Below are 25141 nucleotides of genomic sequence, written 5' to 3'. Positions count from 1 at the left end.
AAGGACACATCAACCTCAAGGAACAGAGCAAATGGAGTCCCTCAGTCTGAGCATCGCTGTTTTGATTACATCAGCATCTTTCCATTAATCCTTAACTCAGAGATCAGTGGCCTGTACTACGAAGCGGGGTTACTGGCTTATCGGAGTAATCTGGGCAAAATGCTAGTGAACAAATATGAAGTCCATATGAAGTCCAAATTCGACAAGTTACCCCGATAAGCCAGTAACCCCGCTTTGTAGTACAGGCCACAGGTCATTTTAGACAAGATTAAAATAAATTCTGCCTTAATTAACTCTCGCGACGGTACTAATAAACCCTTCTACTGAGAAGCCAAACTGTCTGTCAGCACAATGATGGTACAGGATGCTCATCATGCAAGCACTGATCTTTTTATTTTGCATAAAGTAGTCTTTAGTTTTAGTTATGATCCATGTACTTTTACAGAAATTATAATACACATATACAAAGCAATAAAACTTAAAAAACAATAGACAACATTGTCTCAAAGCTCAGGGGCAGATTAACTTATCTGGGGGCCCTAGGCTGACATTAGCATGGACACTCAGGTGGTTCCGTTTTCATTAACTGTTCCTTTTTTCCTGAGGTGGAGCGGGAGATAATGTTTGCCAGAGCCCTGGGGTATCCGAGCCTAGGTCTCCCTACACATTAATCTGCCCCTGTCAATGCCGATTGAACATTTTAGCATCAATCATTTTGGCGGTATTGGGGATATCGATGAATTCCTGGCAAAAAGACAGTTAGGTCTAACTTAACATTCAGCATCACAGACCCAGTCCTGGTGGTGTCTACTGATCGGTCAGTCGGGCAACATTTTAAGATGAGATTTTGAGCGGAACCCCACCCACTTTGCGGAGAGGGAGGAACGGATTGGCAGCCACCTGCGAGGCATCCGAAATACTCTAGGAAAGCAGAGGTTTCTGAGTGTCCTTTGCTGCTTCAAGGATTCTCATTCTAATGCATGAATGAGATATAAAAAAGACTCATAGAAGTGGGAGACTGTCTTGGGTTTGTCAGACACAACAGTCACTAGATTAGATATGGATAAAATCACATTTAATATTAATCACTCATTTTAAAAACTAGTCTTTGAGTATCTAAATGCATAATAATATCCTTTAGTAGCTTTTAATAACTTCAAATAACTTTAAATTTGGGAGGTGCACAAAAAAAAAAAAATGAGAGTCACAGTTTGCCACAGAAGTCAAACAGTTCACAAAATATCTGTACTCTAGAAATCAGGGTTCAGATAAACATCTTATCACGCTTTGTCCCCTGTATAAAACGGCATGTTCAATACTTCCTCATTGGGATGCATGAAAGATCATTCATTCCCAAAGACTGATCTCACAACAGTGACCTTGGATGTCAGGTTTCAGCAGGGTTCATCGGCATTTGGGGGGGGAGGGGGGGCAGTTCCATGGTCATCTTCTCAAAGGCACTGATCCAGGCCTCGGTAGATTCCATAAAGGACTGCCGTTAACGCTCTTAACTGAAATTTTGGTTAGGAAAGATATAGTTTTTTTTTGGATGCTCATCAAATTACATTTAAATTTAACCAATTACCAAGGCAAACACTACAAAATCTCAGGAACAACCTGTTTCAGGTGTGGTCCTGTTAGTTTAGTATGATTTTATATTGTTATGTAACGTGCAACTTCATATAAAAAAAATAAAAGAAATTTAACAGATAATTTCTCAAACAGAATACTTAATAAAAATACAAAATAAAATATTAAAATATATATTTTTCTTGTGAAGCAGGCAAACAAATATGCATATATAGATTTTCACATTTATTACCCAACAAGAATACAACAAGAATACAGGGCTGGTGTCAACCAGGACTCGGAATGCTGAAGTGAGAACACATTTATTCAGAATGCAAACCAGAGCACCCTGAACTGGACAGTGAATCCACAGTTCCAGGTTATCTGCCTCATGGTCCCTAAGACCAATCGGTGGCAGCCTGCGGGACACGAGTAACCAATGAGACTTAGGGCTGCTGACTAGATGGGTAACTCTGGCACACTGGGCAAACCAGCACCAAAAGCCAGCATGCAGGAATCAGGAAATGAGATTAGAATAACAAGACACTCCTAACAAACCTAAAACAAGATGCCATTTGTACAGCATAGCAGCTACAGAACTCGGAATTACTGGAGTAACAAGCTTACAATACAGATACCTGATAAACAAAACCATGAAACCTGAGACAAGACATCAACTAACTTAAAGCAACATACCATCACATAGGGCGTTTCTTAATACCAAGAACACAAAGATCATACTTATGTTCTTCACAGGACTGGTGTTGCTAACTGAACCAACTTGGGGTGCAATGAATTATAGGACTGGTCTCATTTGGCAAGGATGCAACCGACACATCCTTGATATCCAGGGCAAGGCAAGTACGACATTCGGGGATTTTTATCATCCTTTGTACTTTTGTTCTTGAGTTTTGGAGCTGGTCTTCGGCAATGGAAGATGACATAAAACGGGGACACAAGAACACAAGTATGGTCAAGTATGCATACTGAGATTCACCCACAGTCAAGCCAGCAACCCTAATCAAAACCTGGAAATAAAACACTGACAGATTAAACCCAGCCCCATATGTCGGAACCCTACACTCCTCATTGAAATAAACACTGAAGCTCAAAGACTGGAGACAAGACTGAGCCTAGAACAAGGTTCACGGCTCAGTTTAAATTCTAGATTCGGAGCGAGCTACTTCCAGTTTAGAGCATGACCACATAGCCCTTGCTCATATCAAGGATTCAATGCAGCACAGCTATAACAGCTGGAGGCAGGATTCTGGATATGTCACAAGTTGGGGTAACTATGTGAAGTTTTAGAAATAACATTTGATTTGCCATATATGCATTGTCATGTTGCGGTGACCCAAACATCAACTCATCATTTCTATGTACCTGTTTGATTACTGTGTGTTGCATCATAGTTTTTTGTATTGTACAGGACTAAATGCAAAAGGCATTCTCATTCCATTTCCAAAGTGCATTGTCACACACAAGGTGGCCCGATAGAATTCTCGGATTTCGGAGACGTCACATTCATTATGTAGCTATATTAATTCACACGCACCTTGTTTATCCTGCAAAAAAATAGCATCCTTGGTTACCTTGTGGGATGTGAAGTCATGAAGGGAGGGGTGTTTGAGGTTTCATGTAAAGAACGCGTGATCAGTCACCATTTGGGAGACATATTCCTGACGCCTGTCATTTTCTGTGCTTGATTTCGACAGTAAGAATCAGCTGAAGAGTGTCATTAAATCAGGACCTTGTCATAAGGAGTCTTTCTGTAATGTTAGCATAGGAATTGACTTACGACAGCTCCACCCCCCCCCCCCCCCCCAGATATTGAAAACACGAAAGGCGTTGCATTATGTAAAAAAAAAAAAAAACACAATGAAAGCATTCCAGGAATCCAGAGGATGGCATCAGAGCTTTAAAGCCTGTTTATCACAGTGTGGAATCTATGTACGTTTCGTAAAAAGCAAAGGCTGTAGTGAAGGGCGGGGCGGAATGCTGGAAAGCCCCCAGGTGAAGTGACCCACATCACGTCTGGAGGAGGGACACCAGTCAGCAGGCGGTGGGGGGCGACGGTATGGAGCTGTGTGATGTGTGGTTTACTTAGAGAGGAAGCCGCTGGAGCATGGGCAAATGTGACCACCTCTGCGTTGTTACTCAGCAAATTTGACCGGGGTTGGAGTGACGCCTTCCAAGTCCACAGGCTAAAGCATGAGTCACTCTGCGTGGCTGGCAGTGAGGGAGCCAGGAAAACTGTGGACGAGTAAGCTTCAGTTACAGTGTCGCTCCCCCGACACAATCCGGTTTCTCAGTGAGCTGTGCTAGGCGTGCAATTGAAGGTGCTAAACCCAGGAAGAGTGACCCGGCCGAGGTTGTAGATGTCCTGATCTGACCCCAGGTTCATCCTCTTCACCAGGTTCTTTTCGTAAAGCAGGGGGTGGTACGCGCCGAGCGTACACGCCGCGTCATAGAAGTGCTGGTAGTAGTGGCACAGCTCTGTCTTACGCTGCGAGGGCAGGAACTCGTAGACGTGCACCACCTCACATATGGACATCATCAGCACTGTTCCTTAAGGAGGAAATGCAAAAATAATCAGGAGAAGACAGACAGCTTTACAGGTTCTGGGTTTTTATGACTTAATCTAGGTTTGTCTTACAAGGTTTCACCGATTCCAAATGTCGGAATGTTTTTATCGTCTTTCTAGCCCTCAAACTACTTTTTACAGTCATTGTTGCTAGAACCGAGGCAACGGTTAATGTCCTTAGTTGACTGGGAATTCACAGTTGGACTTCCAGTCAAGCTGAAACGGTACTGTAGGGGAAAGAGAATAGGAGTGAGACTTTGGAGAAAGAGAAAAGGACACAAACCATGCCTGCCTTGCATCATAATGGGCAAAGTACGGTCCCTGGCAAACAACATGGATGAGCTCTCAGCAGTTACCGGGAGCAACGGGGAGCACAGAATGGGCTTTACAGAAACTTGGCTGAGATATGAAGCTCCCAGTCCTGCAGTGGCACTAGACATTCTTCATACTGTCCAAGCTAAAAGGCATGAGAGTAAAAACCAGTGAAAAGCAGTGACTGGAAGTGGCTATTTTTGCCAACAACAGATGGCGTAATCTAGGACACCTCACTGTAGAAGCCCAGGTATTTGACCGAGATATTAAGGTCTTAGTCGATGGATTGTGGTTATATTACTAACCACAGGACTTTTCACATATCACGGTTCACACTGTGTGTCCCTCCCCCCACCCATGCCATTACTGCAGGCAAGACGATGCACTGCATCTTAAGTGAATTTCTGACAAAGTACGCCAATGCCTTCCTAGCCATTTGCTTGTTTTTAAGTTACTAGTCTTAGTTCTAGTAGTGGGATAACGTTCTGGGAGCATCAGGAACTTTGAACATTTCCATCATTATGATCACAGCTTGGTACATTTAATCCCTGCTTACCACAACTAGAATACGGAAGGTGCAGACAAATGAACCTGAGGAATAGATGTGATGGACTGGGATATATTTCATAAGACATGTAGTAAGGACACTGATGGATTTAGCCACTGTATTTCAGATTTTATCTATATTTGTGTAGACATCACAGGTCCCATAAAACACTGCACTGCACTGCCTTCCTAAGAAGAAACCATGACATAACAGATTAAGGGAGTGCAGGCAGAGCCAAAATAGAAGCTCAGTGAGGGTGTAAATGAGCACAGTGACAAGCATAGAGCGGAATGAAGAAATCACAGGCCACAAGCAGAGCAGGGGTGCATCCAAAATCACACACTTGTTTGTTATGCACTGGACGGCATGACCAAAAAATTCTGGTAGTTTCACAGTACATCACAGTATTTTGTATGGTTTTATTAATTATTATTTAAAATCTTTACATTTAGCTTGAGAGTATAATCAGCATGATTTATAAGATTTATATTAATGTATATTCAGCTCAACAGCGACATGTTTTATTGATTATAGCCATGTTCTTAGCTCGATAAGAATTGTTTCATTGCCATGTTTTATTAGATTAATGATGTAGATTTAACTAGACAGCAACAAGTCTTATTGATTATAACCATATATTTTGCTCCACAGAGACATATTTTATTGATTATTAACATATTTAGCTTGATAACAGCATGTTTGCTTAACCGGCATGATTTTAATTATTACCATGAAATATTGATAATATTAGGGATTTTTGCTTCACTGTATTTAATTTGCAAATTTAAAAAATGTATTTAATTGCAGACCTAATTATATTACATGTAATCCAAATTTTCAGGCAAAGACTGAAGCAGTAGCTATAATTACTAAAATGCTGAACCATTATATAGAGGAAATTATTGTGTTATAAAGTTATCTTTTACTAGGAAGGATACGTACAGTTAACAAGGGTCCCGTCTCAATACACTCTGAACAGCAATCCATAGTGGTTCTGCCAGTGAACAAAATTATAATATTTGGTGCCTATTGAAGCGTTGCAGCTGTTGTTTCAGTTACGCTATGATATAGAAGTATACAGAGGCGATTCTAGGTACTCTGGGAGCTCCAGACAAAAAACTCCATGGGGTCATCCAATTCTCCCTCCCACGGCATGGAAAAAATAATATCCATGTACATTAATAATTAGGGGTGTAACAATACATCGATTTGTATCGATATATCGATTCAACGGCAAATGATCCGATGCATCGATGTGACCGCATAAATATCGATACATGCGTTTTTATTTTCTGGCCTGTTCCAGTATTGTTTTCATGATCCACTCCATCGTATACATGGTCTACACCAGGGGTGCCCAATACGTCGATTGCGATCTACTGGTCGATCGCAAAGGTAGTGTGGGTAGAACGTATGGCATAAAAAATAGAGGACGGATGACGCGTTCAACCGCACCAGCTGCTGTAAGCTACCAATTCTCCTAGTTAGCCTCCAATTTATTTCTACTAAACTTAAGAAAGGGTATAAAAATGAATGGGGGAGCTGGACCAAGTAAGAAGCCTCTAGCACACGAGAGGGTCATACGAGCAGGTCATGACAGTTATGGACATACTTTTCGTTACACTTTTGTATTTGTCTGGAGAAGATTTGATTCAAAATAAAAATTATTCACCATGTTAATCTACATCCATATTTGCCTTCTTTATATTTGCCTTCTTTAATCCATTGAAATGTAAAGGATTGTGTGAAATTTCATCATTTCAACTACTATCCCCAGTATCGAACTGAATTGAATCGTATCGTATCGCATCGTGGGAATTTCTGAGGTATCAAAAAAAATCGAACCGTCGGCTTAAGGAATCGATACTGTCGGTATCGTATCGCGAGGAAAGCTGCGATTTACACCCCTATTAATAATATCAACAAAGAGAATTTAATAAACACAAATGCATTAAAAATATAAGACCAAAAACAGAGTACACAAATAAAGCAGATTTGTCATTACAATGTACTATGTGATTGGCTGCCCTGGGGGCCCCCCTCGCAGCTCGGGGCCCCAGGCCACTGCCTGCCCTGCCTTGTCCTGTTGCTGTGCTTCTGACAGTATATGAACAATTCATACCATACCAGAAATTTAAGCTGTCGTACCGGGTGAATTGCTACAGTATAATGCCCAGCACTCCAATGTAGTAGGCAAAATATAGTATGCGAAGTGAGCAGTATGTTTGAATGCTCAGTATGGATGAGCGGGTAGGCGAACGATACCCGGATGACATTTTGTGAAATTCCAAAGTGTGCAACCGATGGACATTACGCTATCCCACAAGGCCGCTGGAGCCACAACCAGAAATGAAGATGTGTGGCTTATGAATACAATTTAAGTAAAAAAAAAACGGCTGTCAAATATTTATTTCTTTTCTTGAAATAAACTGTTTTTTAAATGGCTTTTAACTTTCATCGGGGTCAAGCTACATCATTAGTAAATATCAAGTAATGTACAAGATGGCAATTATAGATAGTCCGAGTGCATGCTTACTGTTCTCGTGTACACTCACCTAAAGGATTATTAGGAACACCATACTAATACGGTGTTTGACCCCCTTTCGCCTTCAGAACTGCCTTAATTCTACGTGGCATTGATTCAACAAGGTGCTGAAAGCATTCTTTAGAAATGTTGGCCCATATTGATAGGACAGCATCTTGCAGTTGATGGAGATTTGTGGGATGCACATCCAGGGCACGAAGCTCCCGTTCCACCACATCCCAAAGATGCTCTATTGGGTTGAGATCTGGTGACTGTGGGGGCCATTGTAGTACAGTGAACTCATTGTCATGTTCAAGAAACCAATTTGAAATGATTCGAGCTTTGTGACATGGTGCATTATCCTGCTGGAAGTAGCCATCAGAGGATGGGTACATGGTGGTCATAAAGGGATGGACATGGTCAGAAACAATGCTCAGGTAGGCCGTGGCATTTAAACGATGCCCAATTGGCACTAAGGGGCCTAAAGTGTGCCAAGAAAACATCCCCCACACATTACACCACCACCACCAGCCTGCACAATGGTAACAAGGCATGATGGATCCATGTTCTCATTCTGTTTACGCCAAATTCTGACTCTACCATTTGAATGTCTCAACAGAAATCGAGACTCATCAGACCAGGCAACATTTTTCCAGTCTACAACGGTCCAATTTTGGTGAGCTCGTGCAAATTGTAGCCTCTTTTTCCTATTTGTAGTGGAGATGAGTGGTACCCGGTGGGGTCTTCTGCTGTTGTAGCCCATCCGCCTCAAGGTTGTGCGTGTTGTGGCTTCACAAATGCTTTGCTGCATACCTCGGTTGTAACGAGTGGTTATTTCAGTCAAAGTTGCTCTTCTATCAGCTTGAATCAATCGACCCATTCTCCTCTGACCTCTAGCATCAACAAGGCATTTTCGCCCACAGGACTGCCGCATACTGGATGTTTTTCCCTTTGCACACCATTCTTTGTAAACCCTAGAAATGGTTGTGCGTGAAAATCCCAGTAACTGAGCAGATTGTGAAATACTCAGACCGGCCCGTCTGGCACCAACAACCATGCCACGCTCAAAATTGCTTAAATCACCTTTCTTTCCCATTCTGACATTCAGTTTGGAGTTCAGGAGATTGTCTTGACCAGGACCACACCCCTAAATGCATTGAAGCAACTGCCATGTGATTGGTTGATTAGATAATTGCATTAATGAGAAATTGAACAGGTGTTCCTAATAATCCTTTAGGTGTGTGTATACCTACAGTCCATACTGCATTAGTGGTAAAGTAGTAGGCACCTAACAAAATTCAGTACGTACTGTGTAAATGTGCGATCTGGATGTACCCCAGGACTGGAGTTGCTGGAGGGAAACTCCGAAATGGCCAATAAACTCGATCTGTATTCCAAAGCAGTTTTGACACCTACGTACTAGTCTTGCCCTCCCGTAGCATTCCTCAGGATGCTAGATGGGTGGGCCTCAGCACCCTCACTGCCCTGCCTCCTCGCTTCTCTGTTCAGCCTCAAGCAAAGGAGACTGAGGGGGGACATGATCCAGGTCTATAAGATTCTAACAGGTTTGGATGCTGTTCAACCAAATAGTTACTTCAGCATTAGTTCAAATACAAGAACTTGTGGCCATAGGTGGAAATTAGCGGGAGAACATTTCAAACTGGATTTAAGGAAGCACTTCTTTACACAGTGTGTAGTCAGAGTATGGAATAGTCTTCCTGATAACGTAGTGCAAGCTGAATCCTTGGGTTCCTTTAAATCAGAGCTAGATAAGATTTTAACAACTCTGAGCTATTAGTTAAGTTCTCCCCAAGCAAGCTCGATGGGCCGAATGGCCTCCTCTCGTTTGTATAGTTCTTATGTTCTTATGTGTTCCATTTGGACTCAGACATCTGAATTTCTGAGTTGCTAGTTGGAAATATCAACTGGAATGCCCGTTGAAGTTAGGGTTCTGACTCGAAAAGTTGGAGGAACCTCTACAACTTTGACCTCAGAATTCAAGATGGCTGCACCCTTCATCAACATAAGTAAAAGCTGTAGTTGTACAGTGGTACCTCAGAACTCGAATTTAATTCATTCAGAACTCCGGATCGAATCCTAAAAAGGTCGAGATCTGATCGAATTTTCCCCATAAGAAATAATGGAAAACCAATTAATTGGTTCCCGGCCCCCCCAAAATTATTTTTTTTAGCATTTAAACACAAAATGAACCGGATAAAACAAGAAGAGCATATACTGTATTAAACACATCTAAGCACATTTATCAAAACAGTAATTTGTAAAGTAAGAAAATAAATGTATCCAAACAATGTGTAAAGTTTAAAAAAAACAATGTGTCCTGCCCCAATCGTCCGCTCCTTCCGTGTGCCACGCCCCCTCGTTAACCCCATGTGGAATCCCCGTGTGATCAGCTGTTTCTGGCTGTTGTCATTAGTCCTCTGTATTTAGTCCGCGTTTCAGTTTGTTTTCCCAGTCCGGTCATTGTATTGTCCGTCTGCGTTTTGCCTGCCTTACCTGTAATTAAACCCCGTATTCCCCGATACCCTGACGTCTGCGCCTTTGTCTCCGTTCCGTCCCCGCTTGGCACGACAATATTATTATAATTAAATGTATTAATGGTTTATTATTAATATTAAAATAATGAATAAGAAATCTTTATTTTTAAATGTATTTTATTATATAATAATCACTATTACTGTCTATCATTGTCTAAATGTATTTTTACTGTCTAAATATATATATTCAGCTACTCTAAACATGCACGATGCTATCACAGCGAATGCGAGGCTGAGACTGAAGCTTTACCCTTTGTTTCCGCTGACAGACGTGCTGCGTGACTCATTTCCCCGCGCGTACAAGTTATCTTAGGTCGGTGTTCACGGTTTGACTTCTGAGATTCAGATCGAGCTCTAAGTAATTTTTTTTCGAAGTGGTCGGTTCGACTTTTTAGAAATTCGACTTCTAATGAGTTCGAGAACTAAGGTACCACTGTATACTGTTTATTAGCACTTAAATTGGTTGTTCACACAGTACTGTCCAACCGCTATCTGTGGACATGTTACTATGATGTCTTTATTAGGGCTGCACGATTTGGGGAAAATATCGAATCACGATTTTTCTGACCGAAATTGCGATTACGATTTGATTTGCGATTTAATTTTTTTTATGTCAAGCTTCAGTTAAATATGTGTGTAGTAATTTTAAAACATATGACGCAGCATGAGATACCATCAGTATTAACTGGTCTATATTGTAATGCAAGGATGAGAATTTAAAGATGTGATGTGTCAAGTTAAATAAAGTAATAATGAAAACAATTGCAGCAAAAAGAAAAATAGCGATCTTGCAGGTAACGCTTATTACCCTCCTAATAACACTAGAACCGCCTTTTCCCACGCCAATGAACAAGCAAGAAATATACTTCGGTGTATGCAGTCCTTTTGTTTGCGCTATTGTGTTATTAGCTGCTGTTATTAACACTAATAACACTCAAAAACCCGTAATGTTCATAACAGAGTGGCTGTTCTGTCCTGAAACCGTAAAGCTGGAAGTTTTTAAACGTAGTTTGCATTTTATAAAATGTTTAATAAATAGAAGTCGTTTATTGGTGATTTCATGTTGGTACAGTTAACAACTGTATACGGTTATTTTCTATACAAATCAATTCAGGTGAAACAAAAAATGTACGTAAGTGTTCATGGTTGCAAATTCTTTCAGACTCTCACGCAGGAAATCTTACGGCAAATCTATATTCCATTCTGAACTTAAAATTAGCTGCATCAAAAACGTTACGGCAGTTTGCAAACCCTACAGGCTATTTACAAGATAATGAAACATACATGTGTGTGCAGAACAGAGAACAGAAAATCTCACTCCATGCAGCTGACCAAAGTTGCCAACCCTGCATTTTATTTTTAATGAGAAGTAAAATGCAGTTTTCGACTGAAGCAGCTTATCATTCCTGTGCTTTGTTACTCGGACAAATACAAAACGAATGATTAAACATTATATGCGTCTCTTTTTATATGTTTTCTAAATAAGACCGTGTGCCCATACCCAACTGTAATAGCGATCTATTCTTTTAGTATTTATATATGTTAAAGCAAGACTTTTATTTTATTACTGTTGTGGGATTAATCTTTGGAAACACTTAAATTTAATAAGCACAAAAACATGACATAAACACGACTGTATTGTGGGTTTTACGGCTTTTTTGGAGGTCACCGACTCCACTGCTGTGAGAATTACTGACTGTCTCATTGTTGTTTTGATGGGTTAGCGGTATACTAATGCTATTGCCTATTAACAAAAACCAAAGGTATGATACGCTGAAGTATATCGCAGCTGGTGTTTAAAAGGAGCTCGCCAATTCTATTGATGATAGGACCTTTCTGAAACAATCTCGGACCATGAAACAGGAAGGCAATTCACTTATAGTTCAGTAGCGGAATCAGTGTTTTTCCGCACCGCGAATGTAATATTTTCCTTGGGTTTCACGAGTTTGCTGTTTGTGGGCCTATACGCCTTCTTGGCCCACTTCTGATTGGTGAGCATGACTGGCATGTGAGAAGCATGGCGCTTGTGATTGGTGAGAATGACTGTCACACAGGGAGCACGGCATGAATTTGTAAAACTATTCTCAAAGCAGTTTTAAACCCTGGGTCCGACGTGCTGTGTAATGTATATCCTAAATCGTGATTTCTGCGACTTGCTAATCGCGTTGTTTCAAATCGCGATTTCGATTTGAAATCGATAAATTGTGCAGCCCTAGTCTGTATGCACAAAAAAAATTGCATGATGTGTTGTAATTAACTGGTATTACTAACACCTGTTTACCTGTTTACAACTAGCATTGCTAAATAGCTTTCCGACTTTTTGCACCGGAACATGGATAATTCAGGTGTGATGTCATTCCTAGCTCCGAGGATTTCCGACCTCCAAGGTAATTAGAGCGCAGCAGAATTCATCCCTTACTCATACTCAACACCCCGTTGTCTCCACCCTGCATATATCATACCACTTCCAAGACCTCAAGGCCTTCTTCCTACCCAGACTGCACCTCAACCAAGTAAGTCTATAACTAGACAAACTCCCCACAGGCAATGTGATGGGCTGAGATGAGATTTGTCTACTGGGTAATCAAAGCATGTGCAAGTCGGCTGTGTGTAATTTTTCAACACATTTTCAGTAAGGGGCGGCATGGTGGCGCAGTGGTTATCACTGCTGCCTTACACCTCTGCGGCTAGGGTTAGGGTTAGGGTTAGGGTAAGTCAAAGACCCCAGCTCTATATGTGAATGGTGTGAGTGGCCTGTGATGGGTTGGCGCCCCATCCTGGGTTATTTCCTGCCTTGTACTCATATCTCTGCACCCAGACTGATGGACCTTTTCAAAAGGTGTCAGAGCAGTGGAACATATCCTACAGTATATAGTTCCAGGGCCTCAAAAGGGTTATCCCAGGGCAACTAAGCATTACGGCTCAGTAGCGTTAACATCACAAATCATGAGAAGCTTAGTATAACTAAAAGGGTGCAACTCAAACAGGTCCGATCACTAGCCAAATCCAATTCCAAGCTGCGCCTTCCACAAAAAAAAGATTCATCCAGTCATTGGTGCATCGGCACAGCTTTTAAATACCTTTCATAAGACATCAACAGAAATACTACCAATGTGCGTGTCAGCATGTCAGGAAGGATCTTCGGCTCTGTGTCACAGCCCTGCGTGGGAATGCTTCTCAAAGGAAAGTCCCTCTTTTGCAGATTTACCGGCTTCAAAAATTCATAGAAAATCGGGGAAGTGAAATTCTCATAGGAACTTACAGTTCTAAACGCAGAGAGCCCGGGGGAAATTTCTGAAAGGGGAATAATAAAAAGGGTTTTTCCCATCATGACCACTGTTGGCTCATGGCAGTCAGCACATATCCATCAGTGTCCTTAGACACCCGCCCATCCGGCCCTAATCTACCAAGCAGTGCCTTCTCCTAATAGGCAGCGATTCTTTCCTGCCAAGAGTAATTGGACAGTATTCTAAATCACTGTCTACATAACTGTTGGCCTGGCTTAGTACTACCATGCACGGAATAATCAGCATCTTATTTGCAAAACCGTTCATGTGTTAGTCTTTTTCCCAGTCTTTCCTGCTTGGGAACGGTAAAGTCTATCTGTCTATTTAGAACAGAATGCCTTTATTGTTATTGTGCAAGGAGAAAGTACAATAAAATTTTTGTCTTCTCATATCCCATCCTGCTCTCCTATGAGACACACAAAGATTGCAGGCACAGAGTCCTTACAGGCCAAGCCAAACACTATCTAACAATCGCTCCTAAGGACCTCCCTTATGCAACCAGGAATTCGGGTCTCCTATAGAGACATCAGGATTGCGTAGTATTGATTACTCTAGGTTGACTTGAAAGCATGTCAAAGACAACGTGAAATGCCATTACTGTGTGCAGACACATCTACCAGGCACTTAGGCAGACACATACCTAGCAGGCCAGATGAGGGTGGATTCTTCTGAATGGGCTCAGCCATATTGTCCTGGATTCGCTCCCAAAGTTGCCACTCAACCTGTGGGTGCATGATGTAGAAAGGCTGCTGAGGATGCAGCCGGCGGTACTTCTGGTACTGCTGGAATATGGGGTAGTCAGTTCTGTTGTACCACTGGAATTTGGAGAGAAATGCCGGGATTTAGGATTCAGCGTTCCAAAAAACAAGACACAACCAAAAAAGATCCGACAACAGCCAGCTATCAGATATGGCGACTTGGGAGCTCATGGGAGCTTACACAATAATGTTCTGAGGGCAGAAAGAAAAATGACTGGTTCAGAGAGATAACCCATCAGATTTTGGTCACATGTCAGACAAACCAATCAGATGTCTTGGCTCCGCCTCCGCTAGTTGCTTGGAGCCACCTCCTTTACATTCTGATTGGTCAACTCTCCAAACCAATCATTTTTGTGTAGCTAAAACTTCCAACTCGTTACTTCCTCCCAGGTTACCCTGGGTTTGCTTACCTCCATCAAGTCAGCTGAGTAAGGAGCAGGGTCCCATCCCACCAGGATCCCAGCACTATAAAGGGAGCTGGATAGGAAGCGGTGGTCTTCTGATGCCATCACCTGTACAGTGCAGAAACAATGTCCATCCAAATTGGTCGTGACAAACCAGTGAATCAGCCCTTATTCCACCACCAGGAGGACCTGCCTTACAAATCCTCCCCAGCTTTACTCCTACACAAACACAATAATAAGGCACTTTAAAATAAGCAAAACACCTTCTTTCCACAGTGTGAAGCACAAGACCAGTTAGATTAAACAGGAGGACAGACAAAGCTACAGATACAAATAACGAGAACCTGGGAGTTTATAAGGCGAACTGTGGTCTTGGTGCCGACGTCCTTCTCGTAGCCAGCAATGGGGGCAGCGTTGAACCTCAGCACTGCATCATGGGAGTCTGTCAACGACAGTCATGCACCATCACCGTCTTCAACAAAAAAAGACCCCATTGAAGTAATACATTCCGCAAGCCCTTTGTTAACTAACTTAGCATTGTTGTTGGGGAAAAGTAACAAAAATGCAAGGTGGTAGGAATGTGTGAGATTCCCCACGCCTCACGCGTCTGCAGGTCCTGAAGGTTTATGGTATATTCTGCTCATTCCTGATTTACACCTGAAATCCAGATCTTTTCAGTTAATTATTAGTGAGCTGAGGCACAAAGTACAAGGTGCAGAAATTAAGTGCTGCCTTCCAGAAAGAAATGAATAATCTCAAGAAACTCAAACCAATGTCTCTCAGAAAGACGCACCATTATGGAACATATGGAAGCTTTTACTCAGAAACTTGTACTTACACATACAGTGGTACCTTGACTTACAAGTGTCCCAAATAACGAGTTTTTCGAGATACGAGCCGTCTCTCGGCCGATCTTTTGCTTTGAGTTGAGAGCTAAAATTTGGTTAGGAGTCAGCTTCAGATACCCCACCGCTAGCTGGCGCAGTGAACGCCGCAGTGAACGCCGCAGTGAACGCCGCAGTGAACGCCGCAGCATCTACACAGCACCCCGTGTCTCACTCGTTCACTTTAAGCGGTTAGCTCACAGTGGACAGGTTTTTATCGGAAACCCCTGCAGATGAAAGTGAGGAAAGCGTGGCGAAACGGGCAAAAATCAGCGAATAAGATTCAGTTATTCAGTTCAGCTTTTCTCCTCCACCTTCGTCAGATTCTTCAAGTCGTCTGATCTCCAAGGCAAATGCTGTACATCATACTTAATAAAGTTCATTGCAGTACATTCTATTGTATTGTGGTTTTATACAATACTCGTTATTTATAAGCACATTTTTCTAATTGAAAAACATGTAACAAAAAAAATGCAGTGGTTTTTGGGGGTCCAGAACTGATTAATGGCATTTCAATTAATTTCAATTGGGAAAACTGATTTGACATACGAGTAATTTGAGTTACGAGCTCCGTCACGGAACGAATTAAACTCGTAAGTAAAAGCAACACTGCATATGTTTATATACAGCAGTGCGGGGATCCCTATAAGGCAGCCCTTCCCAACCCAGTTATCTGGGACACACACGGGGTCCATTAGCTCCCTCCCTGCTCCCGGTGAAGGGAGCAAAAATGTGGACTGAAGACCGGACTGGGAAACGCTGCTCTAAGCTGTTTTCATTTATTAACTGCACTGCTTGTCGGTGAGGCGGCTGCCAGATGTGAACCACCAAGCCCTGAGTCATCTTCACAGAGGCCTCCGTGGCGGATGAAGCAGACGGTGGCACCTCGCAATGGCTCTTCTGTTTACACACAAGCAGGTGATGAAGCTGGAAAGGAAGCAGCTCGTTCGGTGCCGCTCTCGCCTACCTATTTTGTTTCCGTGATCTAGGGTGCTTTTTGGTTTTAACAGATGAGAAACGCAGAACCTCTGCTGACTAAGGCTGAGCCAGGAGTGGAACGGACCGTCTGAATATGGATATCTGTCATCTGCTGTCTTCACTTACATCACACTTTGTTGTGTGACACGAACGGATGAAGCAGAATCTATGTAGGTCACCAACCTACACTTTCAGCTTGATAACAGATGCTGTCCTCTCAGTGTTTTTTACGAATCTGCACGCACAAATAATACTGTGAGGAAGGCAGATTGTTAGGTGATGGGGTGGCTCTCTCACCAATCTCTCTCCCCAGGCCTGAGTTTCTCAGCGATCCCGCTGATGACACGACCGCGCAGCTCTCAAACGGTCCCAGGACAGAAGTCAGTTGTAGGGAGGGCAGCTCAGAGCTCCAGGGCAGCTCTGAAAAAGGCTTGAGGTTTGGGGTGATTGTGGTCACCTTGACCCTCTCCTTCAGCTGGCATAGGAGCTCTGGTCCACTCAGCTTGCGGCCCCTTGGAGTGGAGCCCTTAAACTTCACTCCATACTTATTCATGGCCTAGGTGGGAGAAGGAGGTATTAGAAAATAGGTTATCATCAACAACTTCCCGATCAGGTCCACAAAGTTAATTATTCAGCTGAATGAACTGAGCAATCATGTTATAAAGTCTGTAAAATATAATAATCTCCTGAGCCTCCCCTCCATACCTGGTAGTTCTGCACCACCTGCTTCAGTCTTTTCCCAAGCAAGGCAGTGGACATCTCGTCATTCCACACCTCCCCCAACTTGCTGTGGGGCCCGAAGAGCTCGGGGTCTACCGGACCCCAAGCCCGGCCTGACCCAGGCTTCCTTCCCCTCCCATCCAGGAGCCTCTTTAGGGGCCCCGGAAGCAGCCAGGAGAGGCCCCACCTGGAGCCCCTGTCATCACTCTGGGATCTGGCCACCCCAGGCTCAGCTACTGTGCCGTTGGACGCGGGCAGGCGGGAGAGCACAGGAAGAGGGCGACGCGGGTCTCGGGGAACAATGCCAGGCAGGCTCAGAGGGTCAACAAATATGGACTTGGCATTGGCACCGGCCGACCGCAGCGCCTTGGCGACGGTGCGAGCCCGGGGCTGGGCACGGGTTCGGGCACGCACACCGAAGATGGCGTCTGTTACGGGAACACTGTTCTCAGCACAGAAGGCGTAGAGGAGGCCCATAGCGATGCAGAAGACAGCCATGCAGAGCACCCCCCGACGTGCCCGCCGACGCATCCGCCAAAGTAAGCTGACACGGTCTATTGCTGCGCCGGAGATCTGCAAGGAAAAAATAACGCAATCACTGTGACAATGTTCTGTAAACCTTGAGGGAACGTCCTACCCATTAACATGGATTCTTATCTTAATCGCCATAACCACTTATCCTGGTCAGAGTTGTAGGAGGGCCTGGAGCCTATCCTAGGTAGCATAGGACACAAGACAGGGGACACCCTGGATGGAATTCCAGTCCATCACAGGGCACGGGGCTGGGGGACACCCTGGACGGAATGCCAGTCCATCACAGGGCACGGGGCTGGGGGACACCCTGGACGTAATGCCAGTCCATCACAGGGCACGGGGCTGGGGGACACCCTGGACGGAATGCCAGTCCATCACAGGGCACGGGGCTGGGGGACACCCTGGACGGAATGCCAGTCCATCACAGGACACGGGGCTGGGGGACACCCTGGACGGAATGCCAGTCCATCACAGGACACGGGTCCTCCTGTTTCTGATCCTCTGTGATCCTGTTTGTTTACCTTTCCTACCCAGTTAGTTCACTAAAACCACTTTCTGTTTCGCCAACACGCCTGCCCTGGAGTCCCTCATCCTTCAGATCATGGCATTTCAGGTCATCTCCCGCCTTGTGCTTCCTGGGAGAGGATCCAGGTTCACAGTGACCCTGTGCTGGATGAGCGGTTATGGGACTTAAATGTGCAAAGGAAGTTTAAGAGAAAAACAGCGGGACTGGCAACACAACCAGCATGTGCCTGTTCCTGTGGCATCACACCTGCAGCGCCCCCCCCCCCCCTCCTTGTGCCCATTTCTCCTGCTTCCAACACATCAGCTTCAAGATCTGACTGTTCACTTGCCTAATATATAGACAAGGTTCCATTGTAACGGCGGCGGTGGAAATTTTTGATGGCACAACATCGGCGACACCATGACAATAGGCAATTAACAATTAGGGCATGATGCAGACCTTGAATAAAAACAAGATCCTCAGCAAGGATAAGCAAATGCAAAGTACACTGATCAGCCATAACATTAAAACCACCTTCCTAATGTTACGTAGGTCCCTGTTATGCTGCCAAAATAGCTCTGACCCATCGAGGCATGGACTCCACAAGACCTCAGAAGGTGTCCCGTGGTATCTGGCACCAAGACGTTAGCAGCAGGACCATTAAGATGAGATTTGGGGCCTCCATGGTTCAGACTTGTTTGTCCACACTTCCCACAAATGCTCAATCGGATTGAGATCTGGGGAATCTGGAGGCCAAATCAACACCTAAAACTCTTTTTCATGTTCCTTAAACACCTTGAACTCTTTTTCATGTTCCCTAAACCCTAACCGTAAACATTTCCTGTAGTTTGGTGGGGCGCATGATCCTGCTGGAAGCACACAGCGCTCCGGACTGATACCCATGTCATGAAGGGGTGTAGTTGGTCTGCAACAATGTTTAGGTAGGTTGTACATGTCAAGGTAACATCCACATCAATCACAGGACCAACGGTCCCCCAGCAGAACATTGCCCAGAGCATCACACTGCCTGTCGGCTTGCCGTCTTCCCATAATGCATCCTGGTGCCCTCTCTTTCTCGATAAATGACGTACATGCACCTAGCCATCCACATGATCAGGGTTCCCACTCATCCTGGAACACCTGGAAAATAGTCAACCAATTTCCAGTGCTCACATATTCAAAATTTCATATGGCAATATTATTTGTTTGCTGAAATATTTTTCCAGGATACTTCAAGATTTTCCAGGACATTTTACTTTTTCTCTCAATTTCCATGTGTTTTCCATGATTGGAAAATTGGCTGACTATTTTCCAGGGCAAGTGGGAACCCTGATGATGTAACAGAAAACATGACTCTTTAGACCAGGTCACCTTCTTCCATTGTTCCATTGTCCAGTTCTGATGCTCACATGCCCATTGTAGGTGCTTTCAGCAGTGGACAGGGGTCAGCATTGGCATCCTGACTGGTCTGTGGCTACACAGCCCTATATGCAGCAAGCAATGATGCACTGTGTGTTCTGACATCTTTCTATGATAGCCACCACTAACATTTTCAGCAATTTGTGCTAAAGTAGCGCCCCTGTGGGATCGGACCAGACGGACCAGCCTTTGCTCCCCAAATGCATCAGTGAGCTTTGGGCACCCATGACCCCGTCGGCAATCCACTAGTTGGCCTTCTTTGGACCCCTTTTGGTAGGTATTGACAATTACATATCGGGAACACCCCACACAACCTGCTGTTTTGGAGATGCTCTGACCAAGTCATCTAACCATCACAATTTGGCCCTTATCAAAGCATATGCTTACCCATTTTTCCTGATTACAACATATCAGCTTCAAGATCTGACTGTTCACTTATCTAAAATATAGGTAAAGTGCCATCGTAACAAGATAATCAACGTTATTCACTTTACTCGTCAGTGGTTTTAATGATATGGCTTATCGGTGTATGTAATAAAACAAACACCTGTCCTATTCAGATTCACGGGAGTTCTACAGCCCAAGGACACAAGGCAGGGAACAACCCAGGATGGGACAGCAACCCAGTGCAGGGCACAGTCACTCACACACCATTCGGGAACTCCAGTTAACCTCAGTATGTTCTTGGGCTGCATGGGGAATATGGAGCAAAGCCACAACAACATGGGGAGAATATGAGAACCCCCCCCCCCCCCACACACACACACGGCAGAGACTTGAACCAAGGCAACAGTGATAACCACTGCACCCCCACTGCACCCCCACTGCACCCTTCACGTACTGTATAGTGCTTCATTGTTGTCAGAGATGATGCCAATGATGGTGGCATCATCTGTCTATCTTTTATTAAGCTATCCTATGATGTGAGCTTATTAGTGGACATGGACAAGGGACGCAGGGAGAGTGCAGAGCACGCAGGATTATTCTAGAGGTGTAATATCTGTTTTAAGGCATTGTGGCACTTTGCACAGTCGCAGAGAGTGCTTAAAGACAGCAGTAGACCTAGGAGGCACAGTGACTGAGCACAGCAGGGATTTATCTTGTCAGGACCAGAAGCATCCCATTGTTCAGCTTCCTAAAGACAGTGTGCACCTCTTCCACCGTGACGTTGAAACAATAAAAAAAAAAAAACAATATATATGCCGGAATGCAGGAATCAGAACATGTGCTGCTCAAATGAAGGATTGCAGCACTTCCTCAGTTATCCTGAGCTTCTTCACTGAAGATTTTTCTCTTTTACTCGTTTATGAAGCGACCAATTTAGACGCTGGACTCTGAGGGATTTAGGCGTACCTGCAACATGAGGCCTGTCTTCTAATGAAATTTGCTTCTGCATTCAAATATGACCGGGGAAAATAGGCTGCTTGTTCAGAGTCATGGCTGGGACACGTCCAACTGCACTAACCGGGTTCGTGGGTCAGGAGAAATGGGAAGGCAGGGGGACACAAACAGGACGAGTAGGAAAAAAAGGCATCTTTATGCTGGTTGAATCTGATCAGGGTTGAATTTGGCCACAGAGACCTCAGATCCATCTTGGCCTGGCTGGTTAGTACTAGGATTGGATGCTATTAAGGTAACACAGTATACTGAGGTATTCTGAAATCTAAGCAATAAAATTCACCGAGCTGGGTGGTGGTGATATGATTAGACACCTCGTTTGGCAAATTTATTGGAAGCGTTGGTTTTGAAAATACTGACAAAATACCATATACCGTGGTAAAATGTCTGGAAAGTATGACCGTATCAGAAATTAGGTACCACCTAAGCCTAGTTAGTACAACTCACATGTATATCTCCTGCTGCGGGGACGTGAGCCAAAGCTACCCAGCTCCTTCTCTGACTGTTAATGAAGCTCAGTTCTTTGTTAGTGTTTCTATGCATCCAGATCCAGCCAGACGTAGAATACTAAGGCACCGGAATGTGGTCTTGTGACGCATGGCCCCCTGCAACCTGTATTTTCAGTACTGGCATGTCAGGAACACCAGCACCTCGGCTAAAGTGGGGGAGGAGACTTTTACCAGGGTTTCTCTGAATGTATCACACCTCATGCAGCCATGAGAAGTAAATCAACCTGAATGGAAGTCAGAGTAAGATAAAGAGGAATAGAGGGAGTTGGTGCACGGAAAATTAGTTTGCATCGGTACATATTTGTGTAACAGACACGGACAGACATTTTCCATATTTTTCTTTTTAAAAATCACTCTAGTTTACTAGACAAAGGCATTTGATATCAGGGTGAATCTCCACACAGTTCAATGACTGTACAGGTAACATGTTACTATTACTGGGCCAGAGGTACATTCTGTTACCTATAGTTCTAGGATACATCTACCATTTGCTAGGGATAAATAATTCAGGACACGCATAATGATCGCCTGTCATGACGTTGTCCTGTCCAGGGGGCACCCTGCCGCTCATTTTGCTCTGCCAAGCTCATATTTATACCCATGTATACATGGGGACGATTTGGATCAAGTACATTTTCAGGCACATTTAGAATAATTAGGACAGTTAAGAGGCTTCAGGCTTCTTCCATTTGAATGTTCATATAGTGCCTTTATCCAAAGTGAATTAAAGATTATATTGATGATTATGGTATTATATCATCAGTAATTGTATGTAACTATATGCAATAAGGGAATGCATAATCTTGTGCAGCTTCACGGTTTTGTGTGAGGATTACATTCAGGAATTAAAAATAATTTTAAAATAAAAACAGAAATACACAGAAGAGTTGCGTTTGGTTTACAGTTGTGCCTGTTGCCTCCGGGATAGTCTCCGAACCACTGGTGACATGTAAATGTATGTACATAAGTGTGTAGACTTGTCTCAAATTGAAAATCTCACTTTAGCCAGCTGGCAAAAGTTGGCAACTCTGTGTACATTGCTCTATCTTATTTATTTTTTGTATTGCCTACAGTAACACCCAAATTTCCATTTGTGGGATAATTAAGTTTATCTTATCTTAGTTCAGGCTTGGTATTTCACTCAAGGGTACAACAGCAAACCTCAAGGCTGCTGCAAAAAATCTATGCTATGTAAATCTAAGACATTGGTAGCTGCCTATCCTACCGCCATAGCCTGTGGTTACATTTCTGGGGAGATGCGTGTCAGGCCACGAGGCTCCGCCGGACCTACGCCCTAAAGTATAAATCAGCCTTAAATCTGCAACCCTCACATTAATAAGAACTATATGGCAGACAACACAGCTGCCTTCCATGATTCTTACAGTATTCCTGGCTGAAGTGGTGCTCCATATTACGATGGCTACCTGTGCTTCAGAAGCACCAGATGTAATGCACCCACAGATTCCGTAATGGATTGTTCACAAAACTGCCACACATTTACGACTCCCTTCGAAAACAAACTATCTAGGTTGCAAGAAATGTCCATTGTACTAACACTTAACAGTGACAATAGCTACAAAAGCGCTGTCTCTTATTCTAAAAGCTTTAGATTGGAAGGTTACAAGCAGTTCTGTTATTGAAAATAACAGAGCTGCTATATAATCATATAGTGTCACATGTTTACAGTACACAACACTACACGTTTTCGTTTAGGAAAAGGCGATCACTCAGATGCATACGGCAGTACAAAGAAAGTCAAGTAAGCCTACCATGCATCGGAAAAGTAACACCTGTTTGCTTTTATCCCACCAGCCAGATAAATTCTTCTTCTAGCCGCACCATCTCAAAACCCTCTCGCACAGATGCGTTGTTAGGGCGGTGCAACCCGTGAGCCTGTTTCGGGCCAGACTCTGCTGTGGGCCCAGCTCACCGGGGGACACTTGCCTAGATAATGATAGGCTAAGTAATAAGTTATTAATAAATATATTTTCTTCATTGACTGCATGCAGCTACATTTCACCAGAGCACGTTATTTTGTGTACAATTCGGTACGTCATTTTCGGTTCGGTACGCACAATGAAATGAATGAATACATTTATTGACACGGGAAGAACCTAATTTTACAAGCAGAAGTTCCACATGAAAAACATACTAATTGTAGTTGTGAGTTGGTGATGGCTAAGGCAGGTTACAGCGAGCCAAATGTGGATGTTTCTCAATCCCAAGAACGCAAAGATTACAGCAAAACAGGTCTCCTACATCACCTCCCAATATGCATCCTTGACATCTGGGGCGGGGCAAGAAGGAAATTCGGGGATTTTACTGTCCTCCGGACTTCTGATCTTGAGTATTGGAAGTTGGAACTGGTCTTCGGCAACGGGAGATGTAACACGAGTGCCGGAGAATACGTCAAGTACGTATAATGAGATTCACGATTTCAGAAATTTTTGGTTTCCCAATAAAGTACATGAGCATTGGAGAGATGATAAGATACGTGTGTAGGACCGGAGCAAGGCAGAAACAGCCAATGCAAGTTAGTCTCCCCATGGCATTTAAGGCGTTTTTATCAGGGCTGAAAAATGATAGGGGTAAGTTATAGGGGTGTTTAACGGTACAGATATGCGGCCATACTGGGTAATAAAGAAAGCGCGATTTAGTTGATTGTGATTATAATATACAGTAATATATTTTTATTGTTTTACACGTGTCTTTTTACAATGTGTAAATAAGCGTCTCTTACGTTTTGTTATCCGGAAACATTCACGGGCGAGTTGGTTTTGAATTCTGGCTATTACAAATTGTGTTTATGTTTGCGGTTTTAATAGGGCTAATAAATAATTTAAAAACAGATAAACATTACACCTCAACAAAATATACACTGGAAATACACGTAAAATCCTATCAATCACATAACCTAGGCCAACAAAACCTGTGTGGCCACGTTGCCGTTTGGCGCTAACTAGTCCAGAAAGTTATTCTTCATCATAGCTGTACCTGTCTTACAATGACGGAGGAGCAGCAGGCAGTGACGTCCAGTAACCTACTTGGTTTATATGTTGGCGTCAACTGGACCCCCGAATAAGTTGGCTTGCCCTGGGCCCCGCCCCTACTAAGAGATGGGCATGCTCTCAAATAACCAAACCGACGGCTTAATTTACGTGATCTAATACGGACAGGAGTGCTTTAAATGAAAATATCTGCGCGGAGTGTTTTATATTAATTTACCTACTTGGAATGTTTTTTGTATATATCTCCGCTCGTTTTATGTAATATGTAGAAACCGTGCTTACCTTATACCCCATTCTAACGGTTTTTGTTATCCTCTCCTTAACTGTCAGTTGCTTTCGGATCAGTCATCTCGCATTAGTGATCACTTCCTTCCATGCAGACTAAAATAAAAAGTATCGCAGGAAAAACATCTATTACCATCTTCGACATTAACATTTAAGCAATTGTTTTGTACGCATATATCTATATAACAGAGAAGCTATGAATACCGTACTATAAGATTGGTAGTACGTACTGACATTGAAACTGAATTTGAAAGGTCATAATTCTTTAGACGGAGACAGATCTAGGTGATATACGAGTGATACATGAATGAACTGCCTTACCGTGCGAACTCTGCGGCAGTTTCTTCTCAGTTGTATGCAG

General features: G+C 43.4%; 1 protein-coding gene across 3 annotated transcripts; it reads right to left on the bottom strand.

The window, feature by feature from the left end:
* Positions 1–374: 374 nt before the first annotated feature.
* On the bottom strand, positions 375–25141 carry st6gal1 (ST6 beta-galactosamide alpha-2,6-sialyltranferase 1). Of its 3 annotated transcripts, XM_072702220.1 has the most exons (8): positions 25102–25141; positions 24778–24876; positions 17108–17695; positions 16700–16958; positions 14885–14982; positions 14547–14648; positions 14019–14193; positions 375–4137 (listed from the first exon to the last, which is right to left on the bottom strand). In XM_072702220.1, the coding sequence occupies exons 2-8, from the start codon at positions 24787–24789 to the stop codon at positions 3878–3880; spliced, it is 1494 nt and encodes a 497-aa protein (XP_072558321.1). In that variant the 5' UTR covers positions 24790–24876; positions 25102–25141; the 3' UTR covers positions 375–3877. The 3 variants fall into 3 exon arrangements, with proteins under 3 accessions (XP_072558321.1, XP_072558323.1, XP_072558322.1); XM_072702222.1 differs by lacking the exons at positions 24778–24876; positions 25102–25141 and adding an exon at positions 24482–24741; XM_072702221.1 differs by lacking the exons at positions 24778–24876; positions 25102–25141 and adding an exon at positions 23752–23991.

The sequence above is a fragment of the Paramormyrops kingsleyae genome, chromosome 18, assembly GCF_048594095.1.
Source record: "Paramormyrops kingsleyae isolate MSU_618 chromosome 18, PKINGS_0.4, whole genome shotgun sequence".
Lineage (NCBI taxonomy): Eukaryota > Metazoa > Chordata > Actinopteri > Osteoglossiformes > Mormyridae > Paramormyrops > Paramormyrops kingsleyae.
This window is presented reverse-complemented; position numbering and strand designations above follow the sequence as displayed.

Coding starts and splice junctions, on each gene's coding strand:
- st6gal1 (XM_072702220.1), bottom strand. Junction 16,959..17,107: donor AGGTGGTGCAGAACTACCAG/GTATGGAGGGGA, acceptor TCTCCCACCTAG/GCCATGAATAAGTATGGAGT. Junction 14,983..16,699: donor AGGCCTGGGGAGAGAGATTG/GTGAGAGAGCCA, acceptor TGTCGTTGACAG/ACTCCCATGATGCAGTGCTG.